General features: G+C 42.5%; 1 protein-coding gene across 1 annotated transcript; it reads left to right on the top strand.

Moving 5' to 3' along the window:
• The first annotated feature begins 971 nt into the window (after nucleotides 1-971).
• On the top strand, nucleotides 972-16648 carry LOC131126135 (coiled-coil domain-containing protein 40-like). The gene is made up of 24 exons (XM_058068357.1): nucleotides 972-1725; nucleotides 4301-4367; nucleotides 4564-4719; nucleotides 5061-5175; nucleotides 5244-5371; nucleotides 5947-6046; nucleotides 6117-6208; nucleotides 6324-6423; nucleotides 6613-6920; nucleotides 7815-7898; nucleotides 7980-8199; nucleotides 8404-8561; nucleotides 10044-10166; nucleotides 10830-10951; nucleotides 11234-11477; nucleotides 11682-11864; nucleotides 12689-12934; nucleotides 14084-14297; nucleotides 14376-14545; nucleotides 14615-14706; nucleotides 14791-14905; nucleotides 15410-15598; nucleotides 15669-15716; nucleotides 16306-16648. Exons 3-24 carry the CDS (start codon nucleotides 4582-4584, stop codon nucleotides 16525-16527), a joined length of 3411 nt encoding a protein of 1136 aa, XP_057924340.1. The 5' UTR covers nucleotides 972-1725; nucleotides 4301-4367; nucleotides 4564-4581; the 3' UTR covers nucleotides 16528-16648.
• Nucleotides 16649-17209: the final 561 nt, after the last annotated feature.

A 17209-nucleotide genomic window follows, 5' to 3' on the forward strand; every position in this document is an offset into this window, starting at 1 on the left:
ATGAGAATTAGATTAGATATTACAAGAATAACGGAATTTGAGAAAAAAATAACATAGCGTATTGCTGAAATATTAAATTCATTCATTCATTCATTCATTTTCTACCGCTTATCCTCACAAGGGTCACAGGGGATGCTGGAGCCTATCCCAGCTGTTTTCGGGCGAGAGGCAGGGTCCACCCTGGACTGGTGGCCAGCCAATCAGAGGGCACATATAGACAAACAACCATTCACACTCACATTCATACCTATGAACAATTTGTTTTTGGAATGTGGGAGGAAACCGGAGTACCCGGAGAAAACCCACGCATGCACGGGGAGATCATGCAAACTCCACACAGAGATGGCCCGAGGGTGGGATCGAACTCGAACCACTACCGTAATTCATTTCAATTCAATATTAATAGATGTGACATTTACGTAGTTACTAATCACCAACCACCGCCAGAGCTGTTTGCCCGCCTCCAGTATCTTGATCGACACGCAATGACATCAATATCAATCACACATCTGTGAAAAACCATAAGGCAGATAATTATAAGCAGCTGGTGGCAAACCTCCCGAAGTCCCACAAAACGTCCGCCAGAGCTGTTTGTTTCCCTTCCTTGCCCGCCTCCAGTATCTTGATCGATACGCAATATCAATAACACATCTGTGGAAAAACCACAAGGCAGATATTTATAAGCATCTGGTGGCAAATCTCACGTTTTGCATTCATTCTAGATTTCTGTCTGTTGCGCTGTGGAAAAGCACAGGGAGGATTTCACAAGGACATTCCAGCTATGGAGAAAAGATAGCAAGGAAAGTGGAATCCATCTAAGCTAGCTAAGACTAGCTAAAAAGCATCCTTTTAGTTTTTCTGTATTCAGCCTTGGGTGGAAAGTCTGCACAGTCCTTGCATTAAGTCTGTCAGAGCCGACAGCCCGCCTCCATTTGCAGGTAATCTCTCCTGTATTGACTTAATGGCTTGGTGCCTTTTAGGGGGGCGGAACCAATACTCATATAACATTTTGGCTCCAATTTGGGGACATTAACGCCTTTCCTTCAATCCCCAGACGCCGTCGTCACGTCCTTCCAACCCCCCCTACGCTCCCCGGAGCAGCACTCAAAAAGCCCCCGGAGACCACCGATTTACAGGATCATCTTCCAGTGCGAACACAGAGTGGTCCCCGGATTGCTGCGGGCTGCAGACTGATTTGTTTTTTTCGGCTGAGAGGATTTGCACCACGGCAAAGCTTCCTCCTCTCAGTGGGGACAGGAAGTCATTATCAGTGACTTCAATACTTCACGGACAGGAAGCTGGTTTCTGATGTTGGGGAGGAATAATGTGGAATGATGTGTTTTAAGGAGACCTGTATTCGCATTCCCGTTCGATGCCATCAGAACCATAGCTCACATGGAATCAACATCTCCAAGATGGAGGTCTTCCAGCCCTGCTTCAGGTGTGCCACTTCATTCTAGATCAAATGTCATGAACGCTCATCAAACCAAACAATGGACCTCCAGCTGGAGACAACGCCCCCTACGTCCCATCTTGGGCTAATCCTCCATCCCACGAGAAACAAGCAGGAAGCTAACAAATACAGACCAGGGAATGCAGGTCTGCTTGTTCCGTGGAGTCTTACATAAACAACACGGATGTCCTAACACACACGCATACCATGGACACGCACACAGTGTTTATTTGCCGTGCAAGAGTCGCAATGGAACCTTGTGCTTAGTTACGGTAAGTGCCATTATGCAACTGTTTTCCATTCATGCTGTTGCATAAGTCAAATATTCCCTCCATCAGCCTGCTTGTGTTGGCTGGAAGTCATGTTTGTTTGTTCCAGCCTCGGGTACGGGCTTTCCGCAGTTTTGTTTGTTTGTTTGGTAAATCAAAGATAAATAAGTACAGCAGAACCTTGGTTAGTAGGATGTCATGAGAAATGAACAAAAATAATAAAAAAAACATGACGATATATTAGCAATCTACTGATTTCATTTATAAAATGGCCCACTCCATTCATGCTGTTGTTCTATGGAACAAAGCTGTAAAATCAATTTCAGTTTGGTTCTAAAACAATAATTATTTTATTGGTCAAAGTCAGTGGCGTCTTTAGGCCTATTTTAGGGCTTCTTAAGCCCCCCTAAATAATTTGATATTTTTTATTGATTTTTAAAAAAAATTTATTGACAAATTTCATATACCGTATTTTCTGGAATATAAGTTGCTCCGGAGTACAAGTTGCACAAGGCCAAAAATGCATAATTAAATAGAAAAAACATACATAAGTCGCACTGGAGTATAAGTCGCGCAAGGCCAAAAATGCATAATTAGGTAGAAAAAAACATACATAAGTCGCTCCGGAGTATAAATCACACAAGGCCAAAAATGCATAATTAAGTAGAAAAAACATACATAAGTCACACTGGAGTATAAGTCGCACAAGGTCAAAAATGCATAATTAGGTAGGAAAAAATGTACATAAGTCGCACTGGAGTATAAGTCGCACAAGGCCAAAAATGCATAATTAGGTAGAAAAAAACATACATAAGTCGCACTGAAGTATAAATCGCACAAAGCCAAAAATGCATAATTAGGTAGAAAAAAACATACATAAGTCAAACTGGACTAGAAGTGGCATTTTTTGCAGGTAATTTATTTTCCAAACTACTTGACCAAAACAGACATTACGTCCTCTTGGAAGGCAAGTTGTAACAATAAAAGAATAGAGAACAGGCTGAATAGGTGTAAGATATGCGAACACAATGCTTATTCAGCTACACAAAAAATAAACATGAACAGAAAAGAACACTTTTTTTTAATTTATAAGTCGCTCTGGAGTATAAGTCGCAGGAACAGCCAACCTATGAAAAAAAGTGCCACTTATAGTCTGTAAAATACGGAAATAGGGGAAAAGCAGGCTAATAAGCAAGCCAATGCCAAGAAGGCATCTCCTCAGGCCGACTTCACGTGGAGATGATAAGTAGGCCCAGCATGGCAGCGCTACACAGCCAAGAACCTCAGACCTCCTCCAGGCTGCTTTGTGCTATCTGGCAACCCACATGTGGGAAGGCAGGTGTACCAGATGAGATGTGAGAATGCAAAGTAAAGCCTCCTCACCAACATAGTAGCTGAGGCTGCGATCGATCCATTCGATGCCCTGAGAATAGAAATACCTGGAAAAATAAGAATATTCACTGAGCAGCACATTTTTCCTGGGCTTTTTTTTTTCCCCTTCCAGCTTTTTTTCCTTCTCCCCACAAAGCTGACAAACTGAAGCGAAAACATCCACGACAAACTGCTGCTGAAGCCGACATGTAAACACTGGATTGTTGCCTTTGGGTACAGATTGTGTGTCTTTCCGTGTTTGCATCCTGGGGGGTCCAGACCGCTGGGGCAGATCAGGAATAACTACAGTAAATATGTTTAAATATGTTCAAAAATATATGAAAATATGTTTCTGGCATCATAATGGATGATAATATGAGCTGGAAAGCTTCACATTAAAACAATAGCAAATATTGAACAAAGCAAAATTGGTGTTCAATATGCAGCGTAGGGGCCATTTATGGTCCATGGCTTGTTTTTTATTGGCCCTCGACATACAATACATTTTAAAAAGAAAGTTTTAAAAAATACTGAAAAATCTGCAGTAATTTTACAAGAAATATGAAAATATTAAACTATTAATATTAGTATATCATATATAATCATATATAAAAGACATTCATTCATTCATTTTCTACCGCTTATCCTCACGACGGTCGCGGGGGTGCTGGAGCCTATCCCAGCTGTCTTCGGGCGAGAGGCGGGGTCCACCCTGGAGACCCGGGTTCAATCCCACTGTCGGCCATCTCTGTGTGGAGTTTGAATGTTCTCCCCGTGCATGCGTGGGTTTTCTCCGGGTACTCCGGTTTCCTTCCACATTCCAAAAACATGCTAGGTTAATTAGCCACTCCAAATTGTCCATAGGTATGAATGTGAGTGTGAATGGTAGTTTGTCTATATGTGCCCTGGGATTGGCTGGCCACCAGTCCAATCTAGGCTCCAGCCCCCCCGTGACCCTTGTGAGGATAAGTGGTAGAAAATGAATGAATGAATGAAAAATCAGTAATTTTCCAAGAATAAAGTCAAAATATTAGTAGGGAAAATGAGAATCTAATGAGAATTAGGATGATGGGTGTTTTTGATGGCACCAGCTTGGTATGTGCGTGACATGTGACGACTCCGAGTCATGAATGAGTAAAGAGGACTGTCCTTTATGATGTCACTCTTTCTAATGCCACTAGTTTGTAAATTCACTGTTGTGTTTTAGGTCACTTGGTCGTTGGCTAGTGATTACAAACAGGAAGTTTTAAAGACAACCAGCACAGAAGAGACGGGTAAGCACTTTTATACACTTTATATTAGTCATGGCTTTACATTCTATGATGCCAACACTGTCATAAATGTATTTGTTTACACAGTAAATTTATAATGACAACTGAATCGTCTCCACAAAAAAACCTGATTAGGAAGCTACATGACAAATGTAGCAACATGACATCATAACAACCATGTCCCTTGTTGGGAATGTAGCTCATCTTTTCAGTCCCAATGGAAAAAGAGGAAGACCAGCAGCCAGAAGGTGGGGAACAGGAAGTGGAGGTAGAAAAGGAAATAAGTGAAGAGCAGCAGGATGAAAATAACGAAGCCGCAAACGACCTTGAAGAAAACGTGGCTCCTTCACCTCAGGTAAATGACTTCTTGGTGTTTTTGTTGAATTTTACTGTAACGGTTACTGTCGGTTACTGCAAAAACAGGGTAATACAAATATGATTTATTGCACGAATTATTGCACAGTTTATTGTGCATTGTGCAATATCCAATATTGGAGGGGTGGGGGACTTTGTTCATCATGGAGGACATCATGGCTGCCCCCCCCACCTCCTCCACCTGTTCCAGAGGACTTTCAGGACAGACCTGGCCCTCTTAATGGTCTTTTCTAGTCTAGTTGACCTTTGAGTCCTAGAACTGCTTTTGGAAACTAATGGGTGCATTCAAGTTGATCAGTTGTGGTTCCTTTGTTCTCTCAGGATGAGCCGGGATTAGAACCTGCGGGTGAACCTGACCTTGACGACCTTGATGCTGACAACCTTGATGCTGACAACCTCGATGCTGACGAGGAAGCTGCAATAAGCATAGATGCCGGTCTGTTTAACAATGACCTCTTCATCAAGACGTAGTCCAAGCCACTAAAATGGTCTTTTCGGTTTCAGAGCAGGAAGGCATTCCCCAAGGATCATCACCAGGCCCACTCTCAGACGTAGTTGAGGAAGAAGAAGATGAGGAGGCAATTACCAATCCCAATGAGGAGGAGGAATTTGTGGTTCTTGATGCTGAAAATGTGTGTAGTTATTCCTTCAGCATTTGTTACCGAAGCTAATACATGCTAACATAACTACTGATGGAAGCTAATAGATGCTAACAGAACTACTGATGGGAGCTAATACATGCTAACACAACTACTGATGGAAGCTAACACATGCTAACACAACTACTGATGGAAGCTAACACATGCTAACAGAACTACTAATAGAAGCTAATACATGCTAACACAACTGCTGATGGAAGCTAATACATGCTAACAGAACTACCGATGGTAGCTAATACATGCTAACACAACTATTGATGGAAGCTAATACATGCTAACACAACTACTGATAGAAGCTAATACATGCTAACACAACTACTGATGGAAGCTAATACATGCGAACAGAACTACCGATGCAAGCTAATACGTACAAATAGAACTACTGATGGAAGCTAATAGATGCTAACAGAACTACTGATGGAAGCTAATATATGCTGACACAACTACTGATGGAAGCTAATACATGCTAACAGAACTACTGATGGAAGCTAATACGTTCACTGAAGTTGATCAATTTGCATGTTGTTTCTTTGCGATTGTTCTCATAGGATGAGCCGGGATCAGAACCAGCAGGTGATTTGAACCCACAGCCTCATGCTGATGAGGACGTTGGTGCTGATGAGGAAGCTGCAGCAACCATACAGACTGGTGTGTTTAGTAATGACCTTTTAATAAAGATTTCATCCAAGACACTAACATTTTTAATTTTCTATTTCAGAGCAGGAACCCGTTCCTGAACCACTGTCCACTGAGGAAAATAAAGACGAGGTCATGGATCTGAACGAGGTTGCTGTTGTTGATGATCAACATGTGAGTCGTATTTTTCCTTCAGTATTCTTCTGTTAGTTTTGGTAAATAAAATACTTTTGGAGGAATTGAAGTTTATCAGTTTTTGCATCTTGTTTCTTTGCCATTCTTCTCATAGGATGAGCCGGGATTAGAACCAGCAGGTGATTTGATCCCACAGCCTCATGCTGATGAGGACGTTGGTGCTGATGAGGACGCTGCAGCAACCATACAGACTGGTGTGTTTAGTAATGACCTATTAATTACTGGTGTGTTTAGTAATGACCTATTAATTACTGGTGTGTTTAGTAATGACCTATTAATTACTGGTGTGTTTAGTAATGATCTATCAATTACTGGTGTGTTTAGTAATGACCTATTCATTACTGACTTTTTCCAAGCTACTGAAATGTTATTTTCTGTTTCAGAGCAGGAAACCCTTCCCAGAGTCCTGACACCAAGACCACTTTCGGACTTAATAGAGGAAAAAGAAGAAACCCTTCCCAGAGTCCTGATACCACGACCACTTTCGGACTTAATAGAGGAAAAAGAAGAAACCCTTCCCAGAGTCCTGCCACCAAGACCGCTTTCAGAATTAATAGAGGAAAAAGAAGAAACTCTTCCCAGAGTCCTGCCACCAAGACCGCTATCAGACTTAGTAGAGGAAAAAGAAGATGTGGAGTCAGTTACTGATACCAACGAGGAGGAAGAATTTGTTGTTCTTGATGCTGATCATGTGCGTAGTTTTTACTTCAGCATTTGTTACGGAAGCTAATACATCCTAACACAACTACTGATGGAAGCTAATACATGCTAACACAAATACTGATAGAAGCTAATACATGCTAACATAACTACTGATGAAAGCTAATACATGCTAACACAACTACTGATGGAAGCTAATACATGCTAACACAACTATCAATGGAATCTAATACATGCTAACACAACTACTGATAGAAGCGAATACATGCTAACATAACTACTGATGAAGCTAATACATGCCAACACAACTACTGATAGAAGCTAATACATGCTAATGCTAATACATGCTAACAGAACTACTGATAGAAGCTAATACATGCAAACACATCTACTGATAGAAGTTAATACATGTTAACAGAACTACCGATGGAAGCTAATACATGCTAACAGAACTACCAATGGAAGATAATACATGCTAACAGAACTACTAATGGAAGCTAATACATGCTAACAGAACTACCGATAGAAGCTAATACATGCTAACAGAACTACCGATGGAAGCTAATACATGCTAACAGAACTACCGATGGAAGCTAATACATGCTAACAGAACTACTGATGGAAGCTAATACATGCTAACAGAACTACTGATGGACGCTAATACATGATAACAGAACTACCGATGGAAGCTAATACATGCTAACACAACTGATGGAAGCTAATACATGCAAACAGAACTACTCGTGGAAGCTAATACATGCTAACAGAACTACTGATGGAAGCTAATACTTTGCTAACAACAATAGGCAAATAAATAAAACGTACCTTGCGGGTTGATGAGCCCATCATACAGTATACCCGTATTAGAGTTTTCTCAAAGGCCAGTAACCCCATGATTCTATTTTCTTATGTGATTTTTTGACAGCCCACGATGGCAAAGATGCAAGCTGCACTAAAGCATCAAATCCTTACAGAACTCGAGAGGCTGACCATTCAACTACAAGAAGACGTGAGAAGCATTTTTGTTTGTTTTGTTGGGTTCTTGTGTAAACATATTTCAAGAACTCTTTCTTTCTACTACTTTCTGTAGACGGGCAACGAGAAGACTGAATCAAACCAAACAGACGAAATATTTGTAAAGCTGTTCACGGAACAACAAAGACTAAAAACAGTCCAGATCCGGCTCGAGGACCAACAACAGTCCAAGGTCTTGGCTGAAAGCAAACATCGCGAGGCCCAGGATCAACTGGTGGCAATGAAGGCTTGCCATTCCAGTACTGCCAGTCAGAGTACCAAGACCAAGGCCGACGGTGAGACACAATCACTTCAAGGAAAACATCACTTTTTGGAAATTTTGCCCATCATTCCCAATCCTTATGTGAAAAATGAACATACATTTCTTTGCCTTTCTGTGCGTTCTAATGAGAGAAAATGAGTTAGTATGAGCTAGCTAACAATGCATGTCATGTAGATATTTCAGCACGGCTCTTTTACTCGCACCTTTGTTTGCACAGTGGCCAAGCTCCAGACAGAGCTGGAAAAACTGCAGTTGCACGTCGTCTTCACACAAGAAGCCACTGAACTTCTTCAGTCCAACGTAAAAGCCACTAAGGGTGCTACACGCAAAGCAAGGACCGACAAGTCTGTGGCTGAAGACGAGAAACTCAAGCAGGTGCACAGGTTAAAATAATATACACACAGACGAACCCCCCCCCGGACCACAGTCCATCCCATGAGGTTGTTCATTCGGATGAAAAGTAAAACTTACAAGAAGTATCACTTTCTTATACCGCTTATTCTGTTCAGGGTCTGTCAGGTTCAGACTCCTGTGACACTCAAAAACACTTACATGCTACATGCTAACAGAACTACTGATGGAAGCTAATACATGCTAACACAACTACTGATAGAAGCTAATACATGCAAACAGAACTACTGATGGAAGCTAATACAAGCCAATGGAAGCTAATACATACCAACAAAACTACCAATGGAAGCTAATACATGCTAACATACGTAACTACCGATGGAAGCTAATACATGCTAACAGAACTACTGATGGAAGCTAATACATGCTAACAGAACTACTGATGGAAGCTAATACATGCTAACAGAACTACCGATGGAAGCTAATAAATGCTAACAGAACTACCGATAGAAGCTAATAAATGCTAACAGAACTATCGATGGAAGCTAATACATGCTAACACAACTACTGATAGAAGCTAATACATGCTAACACAACTACTGATAGAAGCTAATACATGCTAACAGAATTATCGATGGAAGCTAATACATGCTAACGCAACTACTGATAGAAGCTAATACATGCTAACACAACTACTGATAGTAGCTAATACATGCAAACAGAACTACCGATGGAAGCTAATACATGCTAACACAACTACCGATGGAAGCTAATACATGCTAACATAACTACTGATGGAAGCTAATACATGCTAACAGAACTACCGATAGAAGCTAATAAATGCTAACAGAACTACCGATAGAAGCTAATAAATGCTAACAGAACTATCGATGGAAGCTAATACATGCTAACACAACTACTGATAGAAGCTAATACATGCTAACACAACTACTGATAGAAGCTAATACATGCAAAGACAACTACTGATAGAAGCTAATACATGCTAACACAACTACTGATAGAAGCTAATACATGCTAACATAACTACTGATAGAAGCTAATACATGCTAACACAACTACTGATAGAAGCTAATACATGCTAACACAACTACTGATAGAAGCTAATACATGCTAACATAACTACCGATGGAAGCTAATACATGCTAACAAAACTACCGATGGAAGCTAATACATGCTAACAAAACTACCGATGGAAGCTAATACATACAAACAGAACTACCGATGGAAGCTAATACATGCTAACAGAACTACCGATGGAAGCTAATACATGCTAACAGAACTACCAATGGAAGCTAATACATGCTAACAGAACTACCAATGGAAGCTAATACATGCTAACAGAACTACCACTTTTCATTAGATGACCCTCTTGAATTCCAAGTCAAGAACTACCAAACTGGTTGTGGTTCCGGGGTTCCACTGTATACAAACAATAACCGCTATGATTGTTGATGAAACATTGTGTAAAACCTGCTATGCCAACAGGACATGTACGTAGAACGTCTTACCAAGGATTTGGACAGACTAACACAACAGATGGGCATATATGAAGCCCAGACCAATGCACAGGCGGAGACAACGCATGCGACCCAGGAGGCTCTTTCTGAGGTATCTACTGAACACCTGCCAATGTTGTCTTTGTGAAAGGAGACATGGGACCTCACATATTGCATAAGAGTCACTTATCTTCGTAGTATGTTGGCTTTCTTACAGGCTGACGTCTTACATGTTGTCCTTTGACTACGTAGCTAAGTTGATACTTAGACAGACTGACTGACAAGACTAAACCAAATTAACATATCGACAGTGATGGACTGAAGCCTTGGCCATGACTAGAGCGGGGCGGTTCTGGCAAAAATCTAAATCCCGAATTGAACCTCCAACCTTTGAATTGATTTTGCCAAAAAGTGGTGAGAAGAGTGTTGAGCTACAAAAAGTATCTGATCAAAGTGAAACTTGCTAAGGGGCTTTCAAGGAAGTATTAGTTGGTTTCGATTAGTGTTTGGCATTGGGCATCGAGATTGGAACCGGTTCTGACGTTCCAATTCTCCCAGAAGCGTTCATTTTTTTAACTTCCGGTGCCCAAGTTCGAAAAAAGGTGGCGAGTGTGAGTTTGTGTTCATCTATTTTACCCAAAAAAATTAGGATTGCGCAAAGAAGGATGCACCACTCACAGGATTAAGATGGATGGATGGATGGATGGATGGGTGGATGGATTTTCATACACATTTTTTGTTGTTTTCATGTGTGTGTGTGTGTGTGTGTGTTCAGGCTGAAATGCAAATGGAATCTCTGGCGATGGCACAGAAACAGCTACTGCAGCAGTGGAACAGCAGCCTGATGAATATGAGGAGGCAAGATGAAGAATTTGGTGCAATTCGGGAAGCCGTACGGTGAGATTGACTTCCAAACATTCCGTACAAGCAGCACGGTGCAGAGAAACTGTTGCAATCTGTCAACTCAGTCAACTACAACTAGTCAACTACGTTGTACAAATAGTACAGTGGAACCTTGCTTAGCATCATGAATCCATTCCAGACTAAACTTATCCAGTTTTCCCATAAGAAATAATGTCAATCCAATGGATTTGTTCGGGGTAGCCAAAATCGTTAACACAAAACACGTCTTCGGCATGCAGTAAAATCCATTCATATTTTTCACTCCGTTTCTGACAGGCTGGCCGAACATCAAGTGATCGTGCTGGACCGAGAGATCGAAGGCAACAAGAAATCCATCGCTGAGCTGCAGGAGAGGAGCGAGACCTTGACCATGCTGCTCAACTGTGCCCAGATGGACTGCGACGTCTCCAAGAAGATGATCACTCAGAAGCAGACTCAGCACGAAGCTCTGCAGAACCAATACAGCACCCACATGCGTGCTCTCGGGGAGACCGAGCGCACCGTTGCGGACCTGACTAAGGTAGACTAGACTTCCCAGAGTGCGTCCATTAGGAAAATTCTAAGCACGAGAACTTAAATGGGCAAGTGTCAAATCTTGGTCTGGGTCTTGGGTTTGGACTCTCAGTTGGGTAGCCCAGACTTCCTTGTCAACTCTTCCAGTTCCACCGAAAGAACACCAAGAAGGACTCAAGAAGCTAAGTCTTGGTGTTGTGGTTGTTCTTAGGAGGACAACGGTCTTCAAGCTGTGCTGACCGACCAGAAGAGAAAGCTGGAGAAAAACAGTAACAAGCATCTGGAGTTGGAGGACCACATCACGACTCAAATGCTGCAGAAGCTCATGGACACCAAGGCTTCCCAGTACTATCAGCGTCTCACCAGCAAGAAGGCCGCGATCAAGAAGAAGAAGGTAAGTCAAGATCACAACTTCTTCTCTTATTGGGGTTTGCAAAGTGTGAAGCAGTCGATGTTGGATGCGTTGTAGTGATGACCAGAGTCATGTAGGGTTGTTGGCAACCCTAGGTGTTGGCAACCCTAGGTGTTGGCAACCCTAGATGTTGGAAACCCTGGATGTTGCCAACCCTGGATGTTGCCAACCCTGGATGTTGCCAACCCTAGGTGTTGGCAACCCTAGATGTTGCCACCCCTAGGTGTTGGTAACCTTAGGTGTTGGCAAAAATAGATGTTGCCAACCCTAGATGTTGGCAACCCCAGATGTTGGTAACCCCAGATTATTGCCAACCCTAGATGTTGCCAACCCCAGATGTTGGTAACCCCAGATTGTTGCCAACCCTAGATGTTGGTAACCCCAGATTGTTGCCAACCCTCGATGTTGCCAACCCCACATGTTGCCAACCCTAGATGTTGCCAACCCTTGATACTGGCAAGCCTAGATGTTGCCAACCCTAGATGTTAGCAACCCTAGATGTTGCCAACCCTAGGTGTTGGTAACCCAAGGTGTTGGCAACCCTACATGTTGGCAACCCTAGATGTTGGTAAACCTAGATGTTGGTAACCCTAGATGTTAGCAACCCTAGATGTTGCCAACCCTAGATGTTGCCAACCCTAGGTGTTGGAAACCCTTGATGATGCCAAACCAAGATGTTGGCAACCCTACATGACCCAGCACACATGGAGAGATTGCCTTTATTGACTTCTGCAACATTATCGTTGTAAAAATGTCAGGTACCCGGGCCATCGGAATCATGTTCTTCATTCCCTGTCTCCAATTAGGTGTACCAGCTGTGGCATTTGGAGAGTTCAGTCATGGCAGCTGCACTGCAGAGCAACGTGATCAACGAGAAACTGGAGAACTTGGTCCGAACTCAGAAGGAGCTGGATATGGAGGTCTCAAAGTACAACAAGGTGGTCACGTCCAACCAGGCCAACAGTTCCTCCATCGATATACTCATCTCACAGAAACAGACCACCATCGCAAACATGAACAAAAAAATTGAACTCATCGCAGCTCGGACTGGGGTAAGAATTAAAAATTTTTAAATGTAGAATATTTTACAGATATATTGTTAGTGTAATATATGTATAATATGTACAATAATATGTACAGTATGTACAGTAGTGTGAAAAAGTGTTCACACCCTTTCATCAAACTCGTTTAAGTGTTGGTCAATGGCAACGCAACTCAACACAAAAGACACAATTTTAATATTAAGGGAGAAACCCTTAACCCTAACCCTAATCCTCATCCGAATCTTAATCCTAACCCACTCCGAAGTCTACATTTGGTTTTTCTTCAGCCAATCAGAGGTGGACTTGCTGGTGTGTTTTGGATCATTATCCTCCTCCTGGAGAACCCAAGGTGGTTTCAGCTTGAGGTCACCAAAAGATGGCCGGGCATTCTTCTTCAGGATATTTTGGTAGACTGCAGAATTCTTCCAGGTCATGAAGCAACGAAACGGCCCCAGACCATCACACTACCACCACCATATTTTGCTATGATGTTCTTTTTCTGAAATGGCTTTTACGACAAAGCGTTTTTGTTCAGCGGTGGTTTTGGTTCTGGAATTCTGCCATGCAGACCATTTTTGCCCAGTGTCTTACTCATTGTGGAGTCACGAACACTGGCCTTAACTGAGGCAAATGCAGTTCTTTGGATGTTGCTGTGGGGTCTTTTGTGTCTCTTGGATGACTGCTTGCTGTGTTGCTGGGGTCATTTTGGTTGGCTGGCCACTTCTGGGATTGTTCACCGCGATTCAATGTGTTCACCATTTGTGGATAATAAAAACTCTGGTTCCAGTATTGACCCCAGTGGTACACCACAAGTTAATCCAAGCATGTTAATATACAGGATATTCTGTCAACAGATTGCTTCCTCTTTAGTATGATTAATTGTATCCCATGCTTGGTTGTGTTGCTAACTGCAACTGGCTCTCATTGTGGTTTGCTGGAGGCCCAAAGCTTTAGAAATGGCTTTATACGTATCTCAATTATTTCTTTCTGGATGGGGGCAATCACTTTTTCCACACAGTAGTAGTTTTTTTCTACCTCAATTATAAAAACTGCATTTTGTGTTCAGTTGTGTTGTCACTGACTAATATTGAAAAGTATTTGATGATATGAAACATTTAAGTGACAAACTGGCAAACCACTGAATGTTTGCGTTCCCAGCATGAAGACCTCAGTCCTCTGCAAATTAAGGTAGACAGAATCAAGTCTGAGATTGACAAGTTATCGGAGAAAATCCAGAATGATCAGCAGCAGTGGCTGAAGCATCAAGGAACGCTGGTGGGGCTAACCCTGGAGATACAGGACCACACCAAGGAATATAACAAACTACAAGCCAAGCTGACTATGGTCCGTCAGAGGAAGATCTACCTGGAAAGTACGTCATTTCTGTCATGAAAACCAGTAGATCTGTGCTGCCGGCAACTCCTAATTCCTGGTAAAAACTCACTTCAAGGTCAGTTAGAGGTCTTGCACCGTGAGGAGAGCGACGTGGAGAAGACCAATAAGATACTTCAGCGAGACCTGCTGAAGCTCAACACTCTTCTTAGCAAGAACGCTCAGCTGCGCTACGCTTTGGAGCAGGAGAACATGATCATGGAAACCAAGTTCCTTCACAAACTTAAGGCACGCTGACACTTCCGCTTTCCATCGCTTGTCGCCAAACGCTAATCGTCAGTAACGTCTCCCGTTTAGGATGCAGAGCGGGAGTCCGTAGAGATGGAGATGAAACTGGAGAAGACCCAGGAAGCTAAGGAGAACCTTCTCGGCAGTCTGGTGGAGACTGAGTCAGTTCTGTCAGATTTGCCTTGTCACCCAAAACACAAAGCTTCCACAGCTTCCAGTATACGCCTTCATGTGCTTCATCGCAGGCGTCAGATCATGCTGTGGGAAAAGAAGACCCATCTGATGAAGGAGACACGTTTAGTGGTGGAGGAGGGTCAGGGAGACATCCAGATCATGAAGGATGACGTCCATCGGATGGAGGTAGACAATTGTTTTGTGTTTTTAAAACTACATCGAAATGCATCATCTTTGTTTTGGATAATGGACAATGGGCTAGTCATATGGATGCTATGGTAACTGACGTCAACGCAGCCCAGACTTCCTAATATGGGCGTGCATACAGTGAGCGGAGGGAGTATGACCAATCACAACAGAGTGAGGGTCGGGGTTGCTAGCTTGTGTGGCAGTAGCGCCCCGCCTCCCCCCACTTGGACAAGAGACCGAACGACTGATAGTAGGGTTGGATGAAGCCTTTTGTCATCCAGCCTGTGTGGTCGGGAAAAACAAACGGCGAAATGATCAAGTTCATTTTAATTTGTCGATTAATTAATCATTAATCAGATCTAGGCAGGACTATCCCAGCCCACATGCCTGGCTCGGAGGACTCCAGGTTATGTAAGACCTGCTAAAACCCCGTAAACCCCCAACATGACCCCACCACTTTGGTTCCCAGTAGGATATTTTGTGTATTTGTTCATCCTCCAGCGTTGGCTCCACCAGCTACTAAAGCAACGAGAGCAGCTCAACCGGGAGAGTCTGGCGGTGGTGGAACGGAGAGGAAACATCGTGGAGCGAAATCAGATGCTGGCTCGCAGTACCAAAAAGATAACAACCAAAGGCGAGCTAAATCTCATGAACGATGGATTACGGCGGAGGATCAAGGAAACGCAGAAGGTACTGGAAGCGGGCATCCAGGCACGGGGAATTGTTGCGCAACTATCTGACATCAGTTTGTTTATTCCAGCTGGTGAAAGAGCATTCCCAGGAGATCAGGGAACTCCAGGAGGCCCATGTAAGTCATCTGGCATATTAATCTAACTCCATTCATGGAGTTGGATTAAACTAAAAAATTAAATTAAAAAATACATAAATATATATAATTAAATATTTTATTTTTAATTGTAAAACATTAAATAAAAAAATAATATAAATAAATATAAACATTAAATTAAAATGTTTTTTTTACATTAAAAAAAATAGTTTGCATTTATTTTATTTATTTATTTATTTTATGTTGTTAATTTTTAATACATTTTTAAAAAATATTTTTATTAAAAATTTAATTGTAAAAAAATTTATAATTTTTTTTTAAATCCAAGCCCACATACCTGGCTTGGAGGACTCCAGGTTATCTTGCTACACCCCAAGAGGTGTACACAGTAGCCTCTCGTACACTACAGTCCAGTACACTATCCACACTAGTATATGACCAGGGGTGCTCCTATTTGGAGGTCTTGGAGGCCCAATTGGTCCACGTGTGCTTTGTGGTCTCTTTCCTATTGCTCGTGTAAAACCTCAGAGCTCGTGAGATGCCACCTAAAATCCACCCAACCTGATGCGTATCCACGCGTATATATGCGTATCTACATTTATGTTTCCAGGAAGAATTTCAGAGGAAGTCAAAGAGGATTCACGAAATGATGGACGGCACTCCGGCTGCTTCTGCTCCACTTGAAGCGACTCTGCAGAGCGAGATGGAGCGAGTGCACAAAGTCAGCAAAATCCTTCACCGTGTGTGGGCCGACCTGCCCAAATACCAGGGATGCCTCTGGAAGGCGGTCCGATCGCTGGCGGAGTACACGGACGCTAAAGCCGGTCAATGAGAGGACGGAATGAGCAGCAGTGGATCACGTTCATGTTGACGTTGGTTTAATTCCGTTCTGTAATAAGAGTCGCCAAATCACACATCAATCAACAATTAAAAATCTGTTCTGGAGCTTATTTCTGGTCTGGAGTTGCTGCAGGGGACGGCCATCGTGGACCTGAACTCCCTGGCTCACGTGTTGGGACGAGGGAGTCCGTTCCCGGTGCTTATTGGTCACGGAAATGGTCCTGGTGTAGAATGCAAACGCGCCATTCGGTCCTTGTCCAACCAGACCTGGTTTGCATTTCATGGTGAAATGAAATGCCCCCCCCCAGAGCAACCAGGGCATGGGGGGGTCAGGTTTAGGGGCCGTACCATCTCTATTTGTGGAGGATGAGCTCTATATCCCAAGATCACATGACCAAGCAGAAGCGCTAACACACTATGCTAACTGACAATACTGCTAAATGTTTTTCCCCAAATTATGCTTGATTTTTTTATTTTAAAAAAATTTCAAGTGATTTTTTTTGTTTACATTTTTTACACTTAAAAGCATTTAGTGTGTTTTTGTTTTGTGGAAAAAAATGGGCATTAACTGAATGCTAAAATTCTGCTAAAATACGACGCGTTTAAGAGTATATTCCGTTTTTTTCCGTCGGCCTTCCAGGATTCTGTGATATTCCTTGGAAATTATAAGCAGG

Source organism: Doryrhamphus excisus, chromosome 1, assembly GCF_030265055.1.
Source record: "Doryrhamphus excisus isolate RoL2022-K1 chromosome 1, RoL_Dexc_1.0, whole genome shotgun sequence".
Taxonomy (NCBI): Eukaryota; Metazoa; Chordata; class Actinopteri; order Syngnathiformes; family Syngnathidae; genus Doryrhamphus; species Doryrhamphus excisus.

Coding starts and splice junctions, on each gene's coding strand:
- LOC131126135 (XM_058068357.1), top strand. CDS start 4,582: ATGGAAAAAGAGGAAGACCAGCAGCCAGAAGGTGGGGAACAGGAAGTG. Junction 6,209..6,323: donor CTGTTGTTGATGATCAACAT/GTGAGTCGTATT, acceptor TTCTTCTCATAG/GATGAGCCGGGATTAGAACC. Junction 14,546..14,614: donor AGTTCCTTCACAAACTTAAG/GCACGCTGACAC, acceptor TCTCCCGTTTAG/GATGCAGAGCGGGAGTCCGT.